The sequence below is a fragment of the Pelobates fuscus genome, chromosome 9 (assembly GCF_036172605.1).
Source record: "Pelobates fuscus isolate aPelFus1 chromosome 9, aPelFus1.pri, whole genome shotgun sequence".
Taxonomy (NCBI): Eukaryota; Metazoa; Chordata; class Amphibia; order Anura; family Pelobatidae; genus Pelobates; species Pelobates fuscus.
In genome coordinates, this window is record NC_086325.1 from 18,607,708 (window position 1) to 18,628,450 (window position 20,743).

Sequence of the window (20,743 nt, forward strand, 5' to 3'; positions counted from 1 at the left end):
TATTTGAAACAAGGAAGTGGAGAATTTCAGAAGAAACCTCAGGTATGCCTGGATATTTATTTTCTTCCATTTTAAGTCTTCAGGGATTGGCCCTTCCTTTCTGGAGCACCTTACAATAAGTATTCCCCCCTTTTTTTAGTGCGTTTTTTTTTTGCAAACATATTGTAACTAGTGACACCATGTGGTCACTTTGTATATTACAGGAAGTATTTTGCTAGTGGTGTGACAGTGACACCCTGTGGCGACTGTGTGAATGACAATATTTCCAACTGCATGACACTTGAAAGTAAATCTTGGTAGAAGCATTGACATTTTAATAGCCATTACTCAGACTTTCCTTCAGATTTTAACCTTATGTTCATTTTGCCCCTTCAATACAGAAACCCATTTAATTAAAAATAAAAAAATAATCGTCCAAGAGATAAAAGGCGATCAGGATGGCTTCCGTTTATCTTCCACCTGCATTAGCTGCCATTCATAAGAGTATTGGGTGTTAGGACACAGGAGGTACGGGATCAGCTGGTGTGTGGTTAAGACAGTGATATTTAGTCCCACAACTTTTCCAATAAGTTATATTCTCCAAGGGGTATGAAATGCACTGGGTGGGAGAGGGGTGCAGTGAGTAGCCTCAAAACTCTCTAGATGCTTCCGTGCCTGTGAGGAAAGGAAGCGGTTAGTGCAAATCACTGAAATACAGCGAGGCTGGACAGAGAATGCTGGAGCACAGAGTGGGGAGGAGGCTGTTAGTGCGATGACGGATACAGAGAATGCTGGGGCACAGAGTGGGGAGGAGGCTGTTAGTGCGATGACGGATAGAGAGAATGCTGGGGCACAGAGTGGGGAGGAGGCTGTTGGTGCGATGATGGATACAGAGAATGCTGGGGCACAAAGTGGGGAGGAGGCTGTTAGTGCGATGACGGATACAGAGAATGCTGGGGCACAGAGTGGGGAGGAGGCTGTTAGTGTGATGAAGGATACAGAGAATGCTGGGGCACAGAGTGGGGAGGAGGCTGTTAGTGCGGTGACGGATAGAGAGAATGCTGGGGCACAGAGTGGGGAGGAGGCTGTTAGTGCGGTCACGGATAGAGAGAATGCTGGGGCACAGAGTGGGGAGGAGGCTGTTAGTGCGATGACGGATACAGAGAATGCTGGGGCACAGAGTGGGGAGGAGGCTGTTGGTGCGATCACCGATACAGAGAACGCTGGGGCACAGAGTGGGGAGGAGGCTGTTAGTGCGAAGACGGATACAGAGAATGCTGGGGCACAGAGTGGGGAGGAGGCTGTTGGTGCGATCACCGATACAGAGAACGCTGGGGCACAGAGTGGGGAGGAGGCTGTTAGTGCGATGACGGATACAGAGAATGCTGGGGCACAGAGTGGGGAGGAGGCTGTTAGTGCGATGACGGATACAGAGAATGCTGGGGCACAGAGTGGGGAGGAGGCTGTTAGTGCGATGACGGATACAGAGAATGCTGGAGCACAGAGTGGGGAGGAGGCTGTTGGTGCGATGATGGATACAGAGAATGGTGGGGCACAGAGTGGGGAGGAGGCTGTTAGTGCGATCACGGATAGAGAGAATGCACTCAGTACACAACCTGGTGATGTCAGGTAAAAGGAAGATCTAAATACTTACTAGATATAAAGCCAGCTGTTGCTTTTCCACTACAGGCATATCCTCCCCTAAAAGGCAACAGAAAGTGTTAGGTTTATGAATTTCTGACACCCACACTGTGCAACACTACACCTCTCCCCGTGCTCTGACTGCGTAATCCGCTCACACTGCCCCACTGTACTGACTGCGTAACCCGCTCACACTGCCCCACTGTACTGACTGCGTAACCCGCTCACACTGCCCCACTGTACTGACTGCGTAACCCGCTCACACTGCCCCACAGTACTGACTGCGTAACCCGCTCACACTGCCCTACTGTACTGACTGCGTAACCTGCTCACACTGCCCCACTGTACTGTCTGCATAGCCTGCTCACACTGCCCTACTGTACTGACTGCGTAACCTGCTCACACTGCCCTACTATACTGAATGCGTATCCTGCTCACACTGCCCCACTGTACTGACTGCATAACCTGCTCACACTGCCCCACTGTACTGACTGCATAACCTGCTCACACTGCCCCACTGCGCTTAGACTGTGCTCTGTATGTGTAACCCTGCCCCACCGCGATCCGACTGTGTAACCCTGCCCCACCGCGATCCGACTGTGTAACCCTGCCCCACCGCGATCCGACTGTGTAACCCTGCCCCACCGCGATCCGACTGTGTAACCCTGCCCCACCGCGATCCGACTGTGTAACCCTGCCCCACCGCGATCCGACTGTGTAACCCTGCCCCACCGCGATCCGACTGTGTAACCCTGCCCCACCGCGATCCGACTGTGTAACCCCTGCCCCACCGCGATCCGACTGTGTAACCCCTGCCCCACCGCGATCCGACTGTGTAACCCTGCCCCACCGCAATCCGACTGTGTAACCCTGCCCCACCGCAATCCGACTGTGTAACCCTGCCCCACCGCGATCCGACTGTGTAACCCTGCCCCACTGCGCTCTATGTAACCCCCTCATTCTACTCTGTGCTGTGTAACACACCAAGACTCTCCACGTTATCCTGCTCTTATCAGACTGTGATCCATTCACTCTATTCTAGGTCTCTTGTGGTTATAGAACGTTTCATCTGTAATAGATTAAAGGAACCCTCCCAGTTTAAGGTGTGGGTCCATAAATATTTGGAAAGCTGACTTTGTCTGATTGCATATTCTGTTTGACAACAAGTTTACTCACCTACACTCCATGGAAAAACACCAGAATTCTCAGCCTTATAGGACTGCAGGACGGACAGACACCAGTCATCTTCTAACCCGTACTGACTAATCACAGAGGCTGGATAAAGATAAAGACAAGGGATCAGCACAGGGACTGGTATTACAATAGACCAGTTTTACTGATAATTAGCATTGTGAACCTTGATTGGGCTACTGTGAATTTTTTTTTTTAAATGATAAATCTCCATTATCCATTCTGAGACCCGTGAATCTCTTTCCCCAGTCTCCTTCACTTCCATGTTTGCTACTGCAAGCCTCACCTTCTTGCACAGGAGTGGATGCTGCCAGCCAGTTCCTCACTGCCAGCCTGCCTTCTTCAGACATCACCTTGGGGTACCTATAAAAGGACCAGATGGGTCAGATTCTGTCACTTTCAGCTGATGAAATCATTCAGAGTTTCACATTATTTACAATCTACTGAAATGGACTGAATGTGTGGTTACCCATTACTTAGACATAGTAGAAAAGGGTATGGGGGATAGGATTGGGGTATTGTTATAAGATAAGGTGTGCATGGGTTTATGGAGTCAAGATTTTGACTTTGTGAGTAGCAAGATGTGTTTACTGTGGCAAACTTTTGGTTTAAATAGCCACATTCAGGCGTTCATTTGGCTGCTGTTCAATACTAAGTGAATAGAGCTCCCTGTGTAATGGGCTGAGTGAGAATAATGCACACAAAGTGGGAGAAGCTGCAAAGTCTTTTCCATCACTAAAGGTCTATTCAGAACAATGGTGTCTATCAGCTTTACTGGAGTACATTTCTCACAAATCTCATCCAGCGCTTGGGAGATAGAGAATATTATTGGCATAATGAGACACAAAAGTAATCTGCCATCGCTCTAATCCTAAAGCTTCTCACCGTTGCTGTAACAAAGTCATGAGCAGGTCATTCCCTCTGTTAGATGAAATGTCTTCTGGGTGTCTGAGGAGCACAGGAAACAAGTTAGAACAAATAATATGAAATGCCCCTGCCAATGGCTCTCCCTAACGTGCACTTACGTGGTTGTGATGATTTCATCCTGTGATCTTCTGATGAGTAATACGGGGCCCTGATACCTTGGGGAGGTGAAAGAATAAGGTCACTGACAGGTTAACACAGAACTTTCCATTTCTGATACAAACAAACATGAGACTGGCACTCAAATAACACTTTAAGCACCATAACCACTTACAGCTTACTTGTACGGTTATGCTGCAATACGTATTTGAGAGCCACCCACCTACTTCCTGTTAAAGCAAAGCCCAGGCTTTTTTTTACTGCTCGGATGATGTGAAGCTTTGGCTTTATCTGTGCCAAGCTCTTTTCCTATCACGCCTTTGATGGGCTGCGAGTTCTGTAGTGGCTATGGTGCATATAATGCCATTTCAAAATATAAATGTTTCAAATATTACTCAAATGCAACACACAAAACAACCTTGTGTAATATATATGTGAATAAGGGAGCAATACAAATCAATAGAGATTTATAAGTCTCATCACAATATAGGTGAAAGTAAATGAATGGCTGTTCAACTCACTCACATGCTGCAGAGGCACACACTGGCTCAGATCAGTTTAGTGCCAGTAACGGTTAAAGACTTGTGCCTCCACATTAGCCCATGGTAACTTATTGCCGGTGACCATGATGGTTCTAAATTTCCTTTAATGCATGCACGGAAACATGGGGCACATTAAAAACACAGGCGGCACAAGATACCTGCAGAGCTGCTCCGCATTGTTTAAATTTAAATATTTCTTGACAGTCCTGGTCACGAGTCCTCCTGAACAAGGAATAAAGAGAAAACGTCAGCTACACAACATGAAAGAAGGAGGGGAGAATATTAAATGGAAATTTAGACAGATGGTAATACGAAGAGGGTAAGATGGATGGATTATCGAAAAACAGTGACTTAGATAGAGGGGCAAATAGAGACTCCAAAGAGCACAGATAAAGGAATGAGATGGGGCAGCAAGACTCCCTTTACTCACGCCAGCTCTCAGGCATCACTTTCAAAGCCAGCGGAACAAGATCGTCAAACGAGGCATCAAGGACAAGGGCACTGATATCTGGGTAGGACATGGTGGCCCAAGTAGCTGTGAAAGAAAAGCGTGAGATCTGAAGCTGACTTTTGTTCTAGGTAACATGTGGAACAGGGCCTATTTGGTGCCAGTTAATGTGGCACATCTTCAGGCTAATTCTATCTCAGAGATATGAAAGTCCTACAATGATGCACAGTCTTACAATCCCGCATTCCTAAACCTTTTAACCCTTCCAATCTCTTCCCTTTCCTTCCAACCTTGCTCCTCACCTGTAAAGCCTCCGATAGACCAAGCATACACAATAATGTCCTGCAGCTCAAATCCAAGGTTGTAGATGGCGTATTGGACCACCACATCCATGGCGTTTGCCTCATTTTGAGGGAAAGGGATGCCCTGTGAAGGTATTAAATAATTATATTTAGTGATTATAAACAGTTAATGAAAAGTTTAATTTCCAAGAAAAGCCAATAAATAAGCAGAATAGCTAGTATAAATATGGTTCTAGTAGTACAAAAGGGCTGGATTTCAAAAACAGATCTGCTACTGGTATCACGGTCCATAAAATAACCTGTACTAGCCACACCACAACCACTACATCACACTATATTGTTACAGCTCACTACGATGGTTCTAGTGTTAGCATTCTTCAAGTGCAGTCCTTCCATTTAATCAAATTGTTTTCAAGTAGTTTGACAAAACCCACGGGTTATCATGGATGGGGCTGTGTAACATATATACGAATCTCCAACAGATGCCATGTATTTATTGTGAGATACCCTGAGCTATCCTTTAATAAATTCACACGCAATCCATCTATATTTACACTCAGACAGAAAACGTGGGCATGTCAAAGGGATAAAATATACTGTAAGTGTGGGAGATAACTGATAAAATGACTCACTGTGCTACCAGCAAATCCAGGATGATTCCATCCCAGGACTGAATAACCAGCTGAAACACAAAGAAAACATACAGCACAAACAATGTATACATGACTGCATCTAGAGGAGTATCATACAGCCTATCATGAATACACTGATCACTAATTAAAGGGACACTACAGTCACTAAAACAACTTTATCATAATGAAGCCATTATGGTGTATAGATCATGGCCTTGCAGTCTCACTGCTCAATTATCTGCCATTTAGGAGTTAAATCGCTTTTGTTTCTGTCCATCGAACCCTAGTGACACCTCCTCTGGCTGTGACTGACACAGACTGCATGAAAGAATAGTTTTCAGTCAAATGTAACTTACCGGTACTTTAAAATTAAATGTATCTCCTTCTCTGTAGATTGAACTTTAATTACATACAGGGGGCTCCTGCAGGGTCTAACAAGCTTTTTTTTTTTTAATTCTTTATTTTTGAAGTGCGCACAGTGATAACAATTGCTTATGAGGTACCCCAAAGGCAATCCTCTAGCTCGTTAGGTACAATTCGAACATAGGGGTAGACATGAGATCTTGCACACAATTTTTTTTTTAAAAGTAAGGAGATAAACCGTAATGATGAACTTTGCTTGGAGAGTTTGAAAAGCACAACAAATGAACAACGTTTAGGTTTTAGGCTAGTACATGTCGAGAGTTCGTTAAGGTTTAAAACAAGCTTATCGATTAACTGTACGCTTACAAGCTTTGTAACATTAGTAGTCGTTTTACATATTCTACGCTAAACATGCATGTGATAAAGTTACTGATAAATGAGCGACATCAGTTAGATTATGTTGATTATGCTTGGGTAACATTATTAAGAGTAACAATAGTTTCACCAGTATCAACATCTTATCTAAGAAGAATTACATAGGTGAGTTATAGTGAATCTATGAACATGTTAAATTTTATTTAGAGTTAATCTTATGTGCCAGGTAAACGTTATAGCATATGAGGCACTAATATGGAGTCACAAATTGTCATTTTTGTGGGATGAGAACGCCTAGGCTTAGCTAAAATAGATGTTGTGTGAGTTTAGGTGAGGCCTGTGTGATAACAGATTTGTGACTCCGCATGTGCATAAGTTGCTGATTTCCATGCTTTCCATGCCTGTCCTGTGTGTTGTAGTTACAGTATAAGTGAGCGTGGAGCGTTAATAGGGTATGCATGGCTACCTACGATTAAACTAAGCAAAAATACAAGAAAAACAAACAAATAAGAACTTGCTGATACGACTTGGTTGAACTCTGGGGTCATGGCAACCTGTAAGCTCTCAGACATATAGGCTATTTGGCACAATGTTGGCCAGTAGTAGGCTAACGAAAAACTCATAAGGCATTAATATTAACATGCAGTTATCAATGATGTATGCAGTGATCATAAGCGTTTGAGCAATACCAAGAAGTAGAGCACGGTTTAAAGAGTTGCAGAATGGACCAGCAAGGGTTTATTGCGGCAGAGGTACCAAACCGTGTCCCCTGTGCGTTCTTGCGATGTGAGTCCTTCTTTATCCAATTCCCAGCAGGGGAAATGATGTAGGAGACGCGTGGGGGATCGAGATGTCGGAACTGCAGTCTTGGTGTGAGGGTCCCCTCCAGCCCCAGGCCTGTGTTGAGGGTGGCATCTTCCTGCCACTGGCTCGAGAGCTCGGTGAGTTCGAGGCAGTCCCTTTGTGGGTGTAGCGGTCGCTGCCGGTGTTCCGTCGCCGCCATCGGTGGGCAGTCTTCCCGCAGGGTGGCTGATGCTTCGGAGGCTCTCTCCGTGCGGCCCTCAGCCTGGGCGGGCTACGTGTGTTTGCAGTCAGCGTGGGGTATATCGTTCTGCCCGGAACAGGGCACCTCTTTCCTCCGACCACAACCCCAGTCTTGCGTGCAAGTGGTGAAGTCGCGCTTTGAGCCGTCGTGTTCTCTCGAGTGTGGGGGCCCTTGTATGTGCCCATGCGGTATGGCGTTGCTTCCCGCCCTTGGGCTTGACAGCGTTTGCGGGGTCTGGTTGCCTGTCTGGGTGCTTGGAGAAGATGCCTGTAATGGCGCCGCCTGGTCGTTGGACGGATCCATTTGGACACTAATTTCACTGCCAGATTGAAAGCCATTCCGCGATCTCTCAGCAGTGAGCAGAAGGTCGCACAAAGACGGTCAAAGTCCCCGAGAGGGTTTAGGGTTGATTGGGCTTGTGTGCTTTGCTGGGCAGCCATCTTAGCTGCTTCTCAGAGACCTGGCTATTGCTGGTGCCGTGCTGGCTCAGGAGGACAGTTACCTCTGTGCTTTAGTCGTCGCTTTAGGTGCCGGGATATCCCTCTCCGGCGGGGGGGGGGGGGAGATGTACTCCGGGGAGACTTCCAGGTGAGAGGCTGCAGTCCCTTGCTTTATCTGGGTAGGCCTCTGATAGGCCTCAGGTCTATCCCCGGGTAGGAGCCTCCGCTTACGGTCTGGATGCTTGGCTCTTGACTCTATAGGGCTAGGTCTCCCTTCTCCGGGTCGCCCAGCCGTCGTTTTGATCCGGTTTTGCGCTGATTTTGTCGGTTTAATAGCGATTTAAGAGCGATTTCGCACGGAGCCCATGTTCAGTGCGACCGCTCGGCATGGCCGCTTAGCTCCGCCGGTCTAACAAGCTTTTAACAGAGCAGGAGATAGGAAATTCAAATTTAAACAGGATTTGCAATAAGGGAAGTGTAAACATTAGATGATTATTTACAGGAAGTGTTTAGGAAGGCTCTATATAAGTCACATGCAGGAAGTGTGACTAGGGCTGCATAAACAAGGTGAGTTAATGCATATATGGCAGAGAATTAAGCAGTGAGATTGCAGGGGCATGATCTATACACCAAAACTGCTTTATTAAGTAAAAGTTGTTTTGGTGACTTTAGTGTCTCTTTAATGATTTAAGAGCACCTGGCTTCCAGTTCAGGTTTACCTACACTGCACAGTTGAATACAGGAAAGAATAGGAATTTTCCTCTTGTAAAACCGCTGGGAAGCTATACGATTCCAAGGCCAATTAATACCAAAGTTTTAATTTCTGTGCAGTTAATCTGTGAAACTTCACTACTCTAAAAATAACAGAACAATCACAAGGTCAGGTAGATGGAAAGATGTCTCACCTTCAAGTGGAGTTGAAACACAGCCAACCTCGTAAAAGCCAGCATTGCCCTCACAGCAGATCACCTGCCAGGTGAGAGAGGAAAATGGACAAAATGGTACATTAGTAGCAGGTAGTTGGGACCCTGCAGAGAAGCAATATGTACGCCGATATAGCCCTATGCATTAATGTCTCCAGAGAGACCGAGGATAGCTATAACATGACACATTGTGTTCCTTAAGGGATCACTCTATATACCATATTAATTTTGCTTTAATGTAAGGTTTAGGGTGCAGTGCGCTCAGAGTACCCTGCTGCCTCTCACACAGATTAGAGTGGCTTTTAAATACAGTGATTTGTAAAAATACAATCCTCGGGAGTTGAAGTTTCCTCTTGTGATGTGTTCATTTAGTCCGTATTGTCTCCTCAGACAGTGTCTAGTAACAGTCTAAAGCTCTGCCAATTGCTGCACACAGCATGGGTCACAAAACCCAACAGTATACAAACTGACAGCAGTTTCATTACTGTGTTATAAAGCAGTTCCACTTATTATATAAGATCATTTTTTTTTATTTAATACAAACTAAAATAAGGTAAGATAATACAGTCTTGACATAGCTTCTCTACAAGAATTTGGAAACAATAGGGGGACTGGGCAGGCAAGTGGCAGAGGAGATTAAATGATACAAAGTCATATTTTGGTATAATGAACCCACAAGCCACTTATACATTAAATGGGGTAGAGTTAGAAATAATAATAAATGAAAAATACTTGGGAACAATTATAGATCCTAAACTATGCAGGATGCAATGACGATCTGCCTTGCGAAAGCTAGTAAGGAGCTTCTGTGTATAAGACGGGGTGTTGATTCACATGATCTAAATAGAATTTTGCTTTTTTATAAATCAATGGTAAACCTCCACCTTTTAATATGTGGTGCGATTCTGAAAGGAGATTTCACTTACAGCAGAGGAAAGGGATCATTACAGTAAGAACAAAAGAGATGTGGAATTATCTACATAAAGAGGTTGCTTTATCAGATTCTATAGATATTAAAAAAAAAAAAGGTGTGGATGCTTTTTTGCATAAACAGAATATTCAAGGATATAAGAAATATGTATAGGAGAAATCGGATTGCCATTATGGAGTCAAGAAGGAATATTTTGCTTTTTGGTGGCATAATTGGAAATGGCTACAATTGGTTGTTTTTGCCTTCTTTCCGATCAACAACATAAAGAATGGAATTCAGGGTCGAACTCGATGGACTTTAATTGCTTTCATATAAAAAGAGTTGATTCTGCAAATATAACCTCTGAAAAATGTATTGTGATCAAGCAGAAGATTAAATAAGTAATTCTCACCAGCTTTTCCCCATTGGGTTCTCCAGTGTTTCTGCGTTCCACGAAGATGGTGTCTATCTCATTCCCATCACATGCCAAGAGCTTGGCTCTCTTCCCATTATACTACGAGGCAAAGGAAGAATTGCTGATATGAAATGGGGTCTATATATACCGCAAGGATAAAAACAACAGGGTACATGACACACTAATACAGTATTACTGGGGGAAAATAGTGGTTAGTAAGTCAAAATGTAAACAAAGGTACCAAACCTCACCTCCTCAACCAGCCGAGCCTGTCCTTGCAATAACATCGGCATCAGAGCCTTCTGTAAGAGGTAGACAGAACCAGGGTACAGCATCCGTCTACCGAACGAGTGAGCCACCACGTAACTAGAGGGGAAATATTTACATACAGTGTAAGGGCGAACAGGCTACCCTGGATCCCAGTGACAAACACCCCCTCCACAATTAGGCCACAAATATCAGTTTAGGAACAAGTTATCCTCACTCACAAAACTGTAATTAATCTTTACTTATCTAGTTATGTTAGGTCATTCAGTCCACATCAATAACCCATTACCTGGTTATCTGACAGGGCAACTTCTGGATCCTTTGCAGGAGGCTATCGCCAGCGCCCCGCGTTCGGGGTTCAGACTTCAGTAATGGTACTCCACCAAGGGGCCCCGTACCTTGAATCCTCTCTTTACTGCAAGGAGAATAGGACAGGTTTGTCTCTACCCCAGCTGGAAGGTTACTCCATACATCTACAACTCTCCATCAGAAAATTAAAAATAATGGTACGTGGGCAAAGCCTTTGCAAATGACAGAGACATGATATATGACAAGATAAATACCTGCTCGTTTCATCCCACCGGAAATCCACCGGCCAACTGCGGAAGTCAAAATTATAGATGGAAAGCCTTCTCTGTTGGTGGGAACAAAAGATACAGTCTCCAGTCACTGAGAATTATGGAGTACTCTGCAGGATTAACAGAATAGTCATGCACTATTCATACATTATTCACACTAACAATACCACCTAACAATACGCCAACACGGCATCACGTACACTGGACACATGGATCTTCATCATCTCACCAGTAGTAGGTAGTGAGTATGATTAATCTGCTCTTAGACAAGCAGTAAGCAGAAATAAAAGGAGGGCATCACTAAATTTTTTTATCATAGTCTATTAATATAGCCCCCACAAGTTGCATGGTTCTGGAGGTATTAGAGGAAGGTAATAATAATAATAAACAGAATACTCAATATTTCCATCTGTTGTTGTACCAAAGGGGGGCTTTGTTAACTGTTGCACTGCACAAGTTGGGCCTCCCCAATTTAACGCCTGCTTTACATGGAGATCTAGTCACTAAACAGTGAACTGCGATGAATTGAAAACCGATTTACAACAGTTAGGTTCAGACAAACTGTGACAATGGCAGAATGTTCCAAATCCTCTAGTTGCCTAAATTTAGCAATTTGGGTTTAGCAAATAACTCTTGTTACAGTGTCTAAACAAACCAAGAATGCCATTTGGTCAACATGTACATTGAGGTCTGCGGAGGGTATTGAGGTTGGTAAAATACTCTATAATGTATACATTTTGATTTGGATATAAAGAATATACTTCAACCCAAATAGATCTGTATTTACTCTACATCACATCACATTCTGCAATATGCATCACATTCTGCAATATGCATCTTACACACTAAACCATTATAAATCTAATAATTCCCAGACTTTCCCCTTTATTTTCATGTGCCCTCCTCCTGGTTTCGGTCTCTTAAAGCAATATACACAGAAGCTGTGGACTCATACATGGAATTTTCCAGATCCATGTACTTTCTCCCAAGCCAGCCAGCACGCACTCTCAATTCATAATATCAGCTAAAATGTAAGCATGGCTATGGCTTCCAGCAGCAAGGTTTGATGGGTTATTTAAAGTTCCCTGTACATGCATGATTACCCAAATTCTGACACCCATGATGTGTATGTTTGTTTGCGCTTTGAACATCACGTTGCTGTGTGCTGCACATCGTCCTCTAATCCATAGGGGGATCGTTCTGATGTACCAGCTAACTGCTTGCAAATCCCATTCTATTTGATATTTAAGTTGCAGCTCTCACCTTTTTGTCGTTGACAGAGGCACACACAGTAACTGTGCTGTCTAGCTAGGTCTGCACGTATGTACATGCAATGCCTGGGGCACAATTCCAGACTACACGTTTGCTGGTGATTTCGAAAGCACAAGGTATAGAATATTTTTAGTACCCTGAAGGTGACATTGTTTCCAAATATTTGTGAATACAAATGATGAAACAAACAAGTTTGATTTATTTACCAGTAATGTTTACGGCTTTTTGTTCATACTTTATGTCACCTATTAGGCAATCTGATAATATATAATTTTCAAAATCGCTTTTATTAGCGTGCAGTTGTACAAATGAGAAATTTAGTAAGCAGTGTGTCAAGACGCCAGTAACGGTACCATCTACAGCGTGTTCAGCAAATGAATTAGCTAAAGGTGCAAGGGAGTAATCTCCTTCCTAATTATACAGATGCACAGTGTCAACATCTCGGCACACAATGTCCAACATCCAGTCACAGAGTATTACATGTCCATCACTGTGTTCCATACCTTGTCACACACTGTATATATTATATCACACTGAGTTCCACACCTACTGAACACCTATCAGTCTTGTGTAGTTCTTGCATCACATAGTGTAGTCCTCCTTACCTTGTTCTCTGGGGTGTTCTCGAATTTGGTTCTCTCCAAAATGCTAATAAACTGAATGTAGTGAGGGTTGCTCCATCTTCCCAATCCTGCAAACAACATAATAGTCAATGAAAACTACAACTGCCCTTTACTGCTGCCCAGTTTCCTCTTACAAACGTATAATATAATGCTTAGAATAATGGGAGATATGGTAACTTTATTGACACCAACGGAAGTGTACAATTTCTGCTTGCTTGTGTCTAATACCGGCACATGCCAGATTATTAACTGCCACTGCCAGATGGTGGAGGTGCAGACAAACTTACCTTGTACCTAGTTGCAACTTTGCCTGGAGGCAAGAGACAAACCTTTTTGGCCTAATGCATGGCCTAAAAAGGAAGTGTGTGCAGGAAAGTAGCAATTCATAGCAGAAGACATTGCATGAGTCACCATGAAAGGAAACATGAAACGCCATCTCACAATGTCGTCGTCATCCCCATACTGAGAGTTTGCACGTTGAACAATCACTCAGAGCTTTATATCTGAATTTAGCAAACAGGTTGTTTTATATCAAATTATTTATATATACGCACAAACTCGCTGTGAATCAAACGCAACATTTATTTTACAAGACATAATATAACATATCTCACCTCTCAAACACACCACTCCTGCCAGCAGTAAGAGTAGCGTCATTCCATATTGCCCTAACGGTACCAGCCTGGACGCATTCAGATAGCCTAAACCAGAAAGCATGGGGCATCACTGTACACAGACATATCATGGATTACACAAATGGGAATCAAGTCATAAGAGATTTATGGAAAATAAATATGGCAGGCTGTATTAGAATTCATTCTGCACAATGTTCGGCAAATTGGATGCATAGTATAAGATTACATGAACAAGAGGTTAATTCCTGCAGTCTGTATCCCAAATTAAAGTAGGATCATGGCATTACCTAGTTATTGCAAATCTAAGGGGTAATATGGTGCCAAGTGCATGTAGAATCCCACTTTAAAGGGGCATTGCAGTGTTACACGTGTGAAAGCTGAACATCAATATAAAAGGGCAACATTGTCGAACTTGCAGGCTGCATCTCCGGTTAAAGGCATTATGGCTCCTGTATAAGATTTATCCACCCCCCCAAAAAATATCAAAGGTTATTGTGATTCTCATATAAAATGTACTCCAATTTAAAGGGAACATCATTACAGCTGTAGGGTGCATTTGAAGTTATCAGGGCAATAAGTTTATCTTGCATATAGCACATGCCATCATCATGTGTCAAACAGACAGAAGTTTCCATTTTATGTTTGGGTAGGTTAAGCTACAGACAAACCCAATGGCCAATCAATAAAAAGTAGACAGATAAAATACAAACTCAATCAACACGTGTAACTTCCCTACCTTTCCTGTACATATACATGATCGCGAGAGGGGAAGAGTAATAGGAAATGGTCCACAGGACAGACACCTGGGGAAAACAGAGTAAGCAGTTATTAGTTACGATTTTAGAATTCCAATAAAATCACAAAATACATTACTACCAGAATGCTTTGCTGTTCAAGAAAATCGAGTGTTCCCCCAATTCCCTGCAGAGGAAGTAGGTGTGCAAGGGGTTTATGGGATACATTTAGCTCAGGTAGCCTAAAATACAGATTTTATAATTTCCTTAGAAGCAGCAGTTTGTGAGGATTTATGGTTATTGACGGACACTCACAACTATTTGTTTATAAAATATTTTACCAAGAAGGATACATTGTGGTTTCTCTCGTTTTCAAGTATGTCCTGGGTCCAAAAAACATTGCATTGTTACAATAGGATACAATATTACAAAAAATATACACACACAAATAAATTTAACACATAACAGATGATAAATATATACAACCATGACAGGTGCATTCTGTGCTGAGGTGTGTGTGTGTGTGTGTGTATATATATATATATATATATATATCTCCATCTATCTATAATAAAAACAAACAAATCTCAAGCCACCTCGGAAGGACGTGCTGAGATCCAGAATCAACTGCGAATGTCATCTACTATAAAATGTTATGGTTTCTTACGGCCTGTTGCCCTCGTATCTTATTTTCTTTTGTTTCAATATGACATTACTATACCACTACAGTGCCCCCTGGCTAAGCTCATTGGTACAGCTATTAAAGCATATGCTAGTATTGAGGCCATCGAACACCCAAAATGGCCCCAGTGGTTTAAATTTGTAACACGTTTTATAATAATCACTGATGCAATCTACCATATCTTTAGAGCTACCAGTTTCATTTTGATATAACTAACTTAGTAATAATCCTAACGCACTCTATAATTGAGCAATATAATTTTCTTTAATTTAAAAACGAGGTTCCTGCAAACTGTGAGTGACATAACATTCTCCCTGTGAGGTTAGGTACACTGATTTATCTGTATCATTATTGTAAGATAACCGAATTACTGCATACCTGCATTTAGTCTTAAAGTCACCACTGTACAACTGCGTTTCTAAACATACTACCTCGACAAAAAAATAAAATAAAAAAATTCAACCAGCCAACCAAATAAACACACCAATATATATGTCAATTCCTTTAATGAAGGAAATTAAAGAGGTTTAGGGTCCGTATAAGAACACATTTAAGACAGTGGATCTGTGTTGTAAAATCCCAGCAGACATACCCATGCCAACATGCTATCTGTGTGTTTCTCCAGGGCTCGCGGCTGGTAGAACGACTCCTGGGGAAAAGAGATAGACAATTATAGGATTAATATAGAGTGTAATGTGACACCCTAAACTGCCAGCCTGTGGCCACCCTCTAATCACTAGATTACCTGTTAGCCTTGCTGTGCCCCATACGCACCTCGCATGTCCTCAATATGGTAGATAGCAGTGCATGCACCCACTCAGTGGATGCTCTTGGCCCCACAATCTGTGGTCGCCCATACGATATGGGACATCCTCTACAGTGGCTCCTTTGCGATGATTCAGTCCAATTTTATACCAGTAGCACTCGACAATCTCCCTGAAGATACTGCTTGACCGTAAACCCGTTCTTGGTAGTCAACTTGTTCTGATACTATTTATCATACAGTGTTTCTTATATAAAATGCCTGTCATAGTAACCAGCTACACTCTTTGCATGTAAATGTTGCGATTAACTGATGTCATGCTCCCAGATTGTATGAAAATTTTCATTTGTAACCCCCTTCTTCATTCTGTACCCATATCTCTGCCTGAATTAATAAAAATTGATTGACTAAAAAAAAAAATATAGAGTGTAATGCTGCCTAATTGTGTAATCGGCAGACAGAAGGAGGGCATGCAGAAACACTGCCCTGGGGAGACACCAGGAAGGCTATTGTCCACTTATCACACCTTGGTGCATGTTTTGCGGTAATTCCTATGGATTACATAGATAAGCAGAGCAAGCAAGCCCTGTAGCGACAGGACTGCATTATGGTCAGCCAGTTCTTCCCTGCTAGAGAGGGCTATGACGTGATCTTGGAATGATTTTCTTTAATATTGCACAAAGTGCAAGCCCTTCCCGGGGTTCAATCATACAGGACATTTAATTGGCTATGCTGTAAGGAAGCACTTCATTCTACAGTGTGAGATCTACTGCTCGGGAATTGCGAAAAATGTCAACTGCACATCTGAAGGGTATTTTCTTTTTCTTCAAACCATATGCTCGGGACCTGCTAGTATTCAGATACGAAACTAGCAAAAGAAATAACAAAATCCCTACAGAACAATCAAATTTGCACAGAGAATTAGTGGAGATATTTAAAATTGGCTTCTTCTCATTTTGCACATTACAGAGTGCACGTGCTGGTTCTTACATCCAATAGGGATGCCTAGCAGTACATCTACACACTGCACACACTTCAAATCTAGCCAACTGAGCAGTGACTGTGCAGGAGACCATTGGCATTAAAAGGTAAATATATTAGGGACAATGCACATAATAAAGGCACAAAACAGATATTTAGTTTATTTTATTAGTATTCTCAATATGATGTGATCTTAAAGCACAAAAACCTTACAGTCAAAACAAAAAACTTTGAAAATCACAAGATAGAACAAAATGAGGAAACGTGACCAGTTACACGCAATTCTACACACGTGCTTTTCTGTCGACCACAAGGTTATCGCAACAGATTTTGGCTCACATAAATGCATTGTATACTTAATTTATCTTGTATGAGAAGGATGGCAAATTGCGGTACTAGGTGGTACCACAATGGCTAATCGTGGTACTTGTGAATAAATAGAATAGTGTTAAACTACATGGCATATTGTATCTTCTTAAGGTACTGGGACATGTCTGCACCTGCTGAATGCTGGCCTGGACATCTTCATAACACTGTCTTTTTACCCGAAGGCTGCCATCAACGCTTGCTGTTTTTTATGTCGATATTTGTTTGTCTAGAGCAGGGGTTCACAATTAATGTTATCCATGGAAACCTCTGACACTGTACCAAAATCACAGAAGCCCCCCAGTTTTTTTTTTGCACCCTAGCACAAATTTTCACTACCTGACTGCAAAGGATGCTTTTTTTAATCTCTCCCCTTTTTGTAAACAAGTAACGCACCGATGCTTTTTGGGTCAGTCTTGGAGTAAATTGCACTGTTCTATAACATATCTTCAAAGTAAACATATTTTTTTGTGGTTTTGGAGCAGAAGCAATGGCTATTTTTGTTTTGTTATATGGGACAAGAATACATTTTTATTTTTTAAATAAAATTATTTTGTAAGAGGTTTAAAAAAAAAAAAAAAAATCCCAACTCAAGTACATTAGGGCAAAACTGTGATATACAAATATTTACAGCAGCACAGTTTGACTCTAAAAATACCTATCCTCATATGCCACACTGGGCGCTAATCTAAAGGACAGCACAATAAAGCAAGTCATTTCTCTTGTGTGGTCAAAATTCTGATTGAAAAATAGCTGAGCGCCTGACGGAATCAGAGCTTTCCTACACATGACAGTCCTCTATCAATGCTCGCAACCGAGCGAGTCTGAAACAGCTGACTGCGGGCGGGAATAAGATTGCAGTCTCTGTGATTTCCGACCTTCCGGGAGCAGCAGGGAGTGATGGCCATGTTGGATGTGGCGAGAACGTGGCAGAGCCACACGGTTCCGCGTAACACTAATTAGGAAGCGCTGGTCTAGTCAGCCAGTTTTTGTACCTTTCACATCAGTTAAATGAAAAGGCATTTGTTGAAGCCTTGCAATTTTGTTCATAAGGGACTTATTTACTAAGCACTTACATACATTACTGTTGAATTTTAGGGCTCAACATTTCCCTGGCTGCTGGTGAGTGACAATTTAACCCTACAAATTCAACATGACATGGACTCGCAAGGCTTGCAGTGGCTAGTAGATTAGAACTTGAAATGTTAAGCTCTGATATAAATATGTACTAAATTGCAACAGCAACTGATAACCCCACGGAACCAACACCAGACAAATACACAGAACAAGTAATGCCCTCGCTGGTGTTCTTTACATTAGAAATTTCCATACAGAAATTGTATTAAACAAAAACCAGAAAGTGTGTATGTGATTCACACTGTCAGAGATACATTATCCTATATATTATTATAATATATATTATTAGCACTTTTCATGCACACCCCAAGACTATGAATAGCAGACATATAACCAGAGAAACATGGAGGAGCTGGCAGGCCCAGCCACTGTCCTCACCTGAATGGTTACTTCCTGATGTTGGTCCCATGCTCTGGGACCAACACTGGGCCCCTCCCAGATGTAGTTCCCCCTATACCCCCTGGTACTGGGCCCCTCCCTGATGTAGTTCCCTCTATACCCCCTGACACTGGGCCCATCACTGATGTAGTTCCCCCTATACCCCCTGACACTGGGCCCCTCACTGATCTAGTTCCCCCTATACCCCCTGACACTGGGCCCCTCACTGATCTAGTTCCCCCTATACCCCCTGACACTGGGCCCCTCACTGATCTAGTTCCCCCTATACCCCCTGACACTGGGCCCCTCCCAGATGTGGGTCCTCCATACCCCCTGACACTGGGCCCCTCCCAGATGTGGGTCCTCCATACCCCCTGACACTGGCCCCCTACCTGATGTAGTTCCCCCTATACCCCCTGACACTGGCCCCCTACCTGATGTAGTTCCCCCTATACCCCCTGACACTGGGCCCCTCCCAGATGTGGGTCCTCCATACCCCCTGGCACTAGGCCCCGCCCCCTGGGGGGGTAGATTCCCTGACACTAGGCCCCACCCCTGAGGTGGGTTCCCTATCACTAGGCCCCGCCCCCTGAGGTGGGTTCCCTATCACTAGGCCCCGCCCCCTGAGGTAGGTTCCCTATCACTAGGCCCCGCCCCCTGAGGTAGGTTCCCTATCACTAGGCCCCGCCCCCTGAGGTAGGTTCCCTATCACTAGGCCCCGCCCCCTGAGGTGGGTTCCCTATCACTAGGCCCCGCCCCCTGAGGTGGGTTCCCTATCACTAGGCCCCGCCCCCTGAGGTAGGTTCCCTATCACTAGGCCCCGCCCCCTGAGGTAGGTTCCCTATCACTAGGCCCCGCCCCCTGAGGTAGGTTCCCTATCACTAGGCCCCGCCCCCTCAGGTAGGTTCCCTCACTAGGCCCCGCCCCCTCAGGTAGGTTCCCTCTCACTAGGCCCCGCCCCCTCAGGTAGGTTCCCTCTCACTAGGCCCCGCCCCCTCAGGTAGGTTCCCTCTCACTAGGCCCCGCCCCCTCCCAGTCCCCCATAACATGAATCTCACCCATGATCCCTCGGGCTCCGCCTCCTCCCCGCCCCGGCCTCTCACCGCTGCTGCCCGCCCGCTCGGCCGGTACACTCGGTACAGTCGGGGTCCCCGGATACACAGGTAGAGCAGCCCGAGGCCCCGGACCCATCTCCGCACCGGTCCGTCTCCCCCGGGCCCGCCCGCGGCCGCCATGTCCCTCCCGTCAGGCTGTTCGGAGGAGGCTCCCCCGCGCGCACCGTTACAAGGGTCACCGGAGGGAAGAGTGGGCGCGGTGACGAGGCTTCAGTGCGACGGACCAATCAGCGAGCAGAACGCAGAGCACGCGGGAAGGCCAGTGACAGGGGGGCGGGGCTTACGGACCGAGAACTGCGAGCTGGTTGGATGAGAGGTCCTAGAGGGCGGCGCTAGCACGGTCCCAGGACCCGGCGCGTCGCCTAGCAACGGCACAGCCTATCCCGCGCGAGATGATAACGATGGCATGATTCGATTGGACGAAGTCCTTTATAGTGGGCGGAGCGCGAAGCAGGTTATTTCCTTTTAGTGTTGTCATGACGACCCTATACATCAACAGTAACCTAGCTCGTGACCGGAAGTATGGATTCAGACATGTTGTTAGACAGGAAGTGCAGAGGAAGCCATGTTTGTGACTAGGAATTCATAGTGAGCAGAAACACACACACCCAGTGTGAACTGCTGGGAATTCATTGCTCACTTAGAATGTTAGGCCAACCTAGCCCATCTCACAGCATTGCAAGCGCCCTTTCAGTTTGGCAATGTGTGGCCCTTTAAACCGGCTCAGTCACCTTCAGGGGTCCCTGCATACGGTGACCTTTTATTTGGAATTTGGATTCGTATTACTTTTTAATCATCGAGTAGTTTGTATGTCAAGCTGGACAGAGGTGGCAAGTGGTGTCCCTCAGGGGTCTGTTCTGGGACGCCTTCTATTTAACATGTTTATGAATGATCTTGAAGACAGCATTGAAAGTCATGTTTCAGTGTTTGCAGATGACACAAAACTCTGTAAAATAATACAATGTGAGCAAGATATGACTTTG

General features: G+C 44.2%; 1 protein-coding gene across 2 annotated transcripts; it reads right to left on the reverse strand.

The window, feature by feature from the left end:
• Positions 1 to 291: 291 nt before the first annotated feature.
• ABHD16A (abhydrolase domain containing 16A, phospholipase) lies at positions 292 to 19,997 on the reverse strand. Of its 2 annotated transcripts, none has more exons than XM_063431428.1 (20): positions 19,749 to 19,997; positions 15,613 to 15,669; positions 14,341 to 14,407; positions 13,584 to 13,670; positions 12,952 to 13,037; positions 11,060 to 11,130; positions 10,786 to 10,911; positions 10,481 to 10,595; positions 10,227 to 10,328; positions 8,887 to 8,950; positions 5,759 to 5,808; positions 5,127 to 5,250; positions 4,807 to 4,911; positions 4,535 to 4,598; positions 3,837 to 3,893; positions 3,697 to 3,759; positions 3,098 to 3,174; positions 2,797 to 2,895; positions 1,634 to 1,680; positions 292 to 654 (listed from the first exon to the last, which is right to left on the reverse strand). In XM_063431428.1, the coding sequence occupies exons 1-20, from the start codon at positions 19,878 to 19,880 to the stop codon at positions 571 to 573; spliced, it is 1,677 nt and encodes a 558-aa protein (XP_063287498.1). In that variant the 5' UTR covers positions 19,881 to 19,997; the 3' UTR covers positions 292 to 570. The 2 variants fall into 2 exon arrangements, with proteins under 2 accessions (XP_063287498.1, XP_063287497.1); XM_063431427.1 differs by having other exon boundaries at positions 19,704 to 19,997.
• Positions 19,998 to 20,743: the final 746 nt, after the last annotated feature.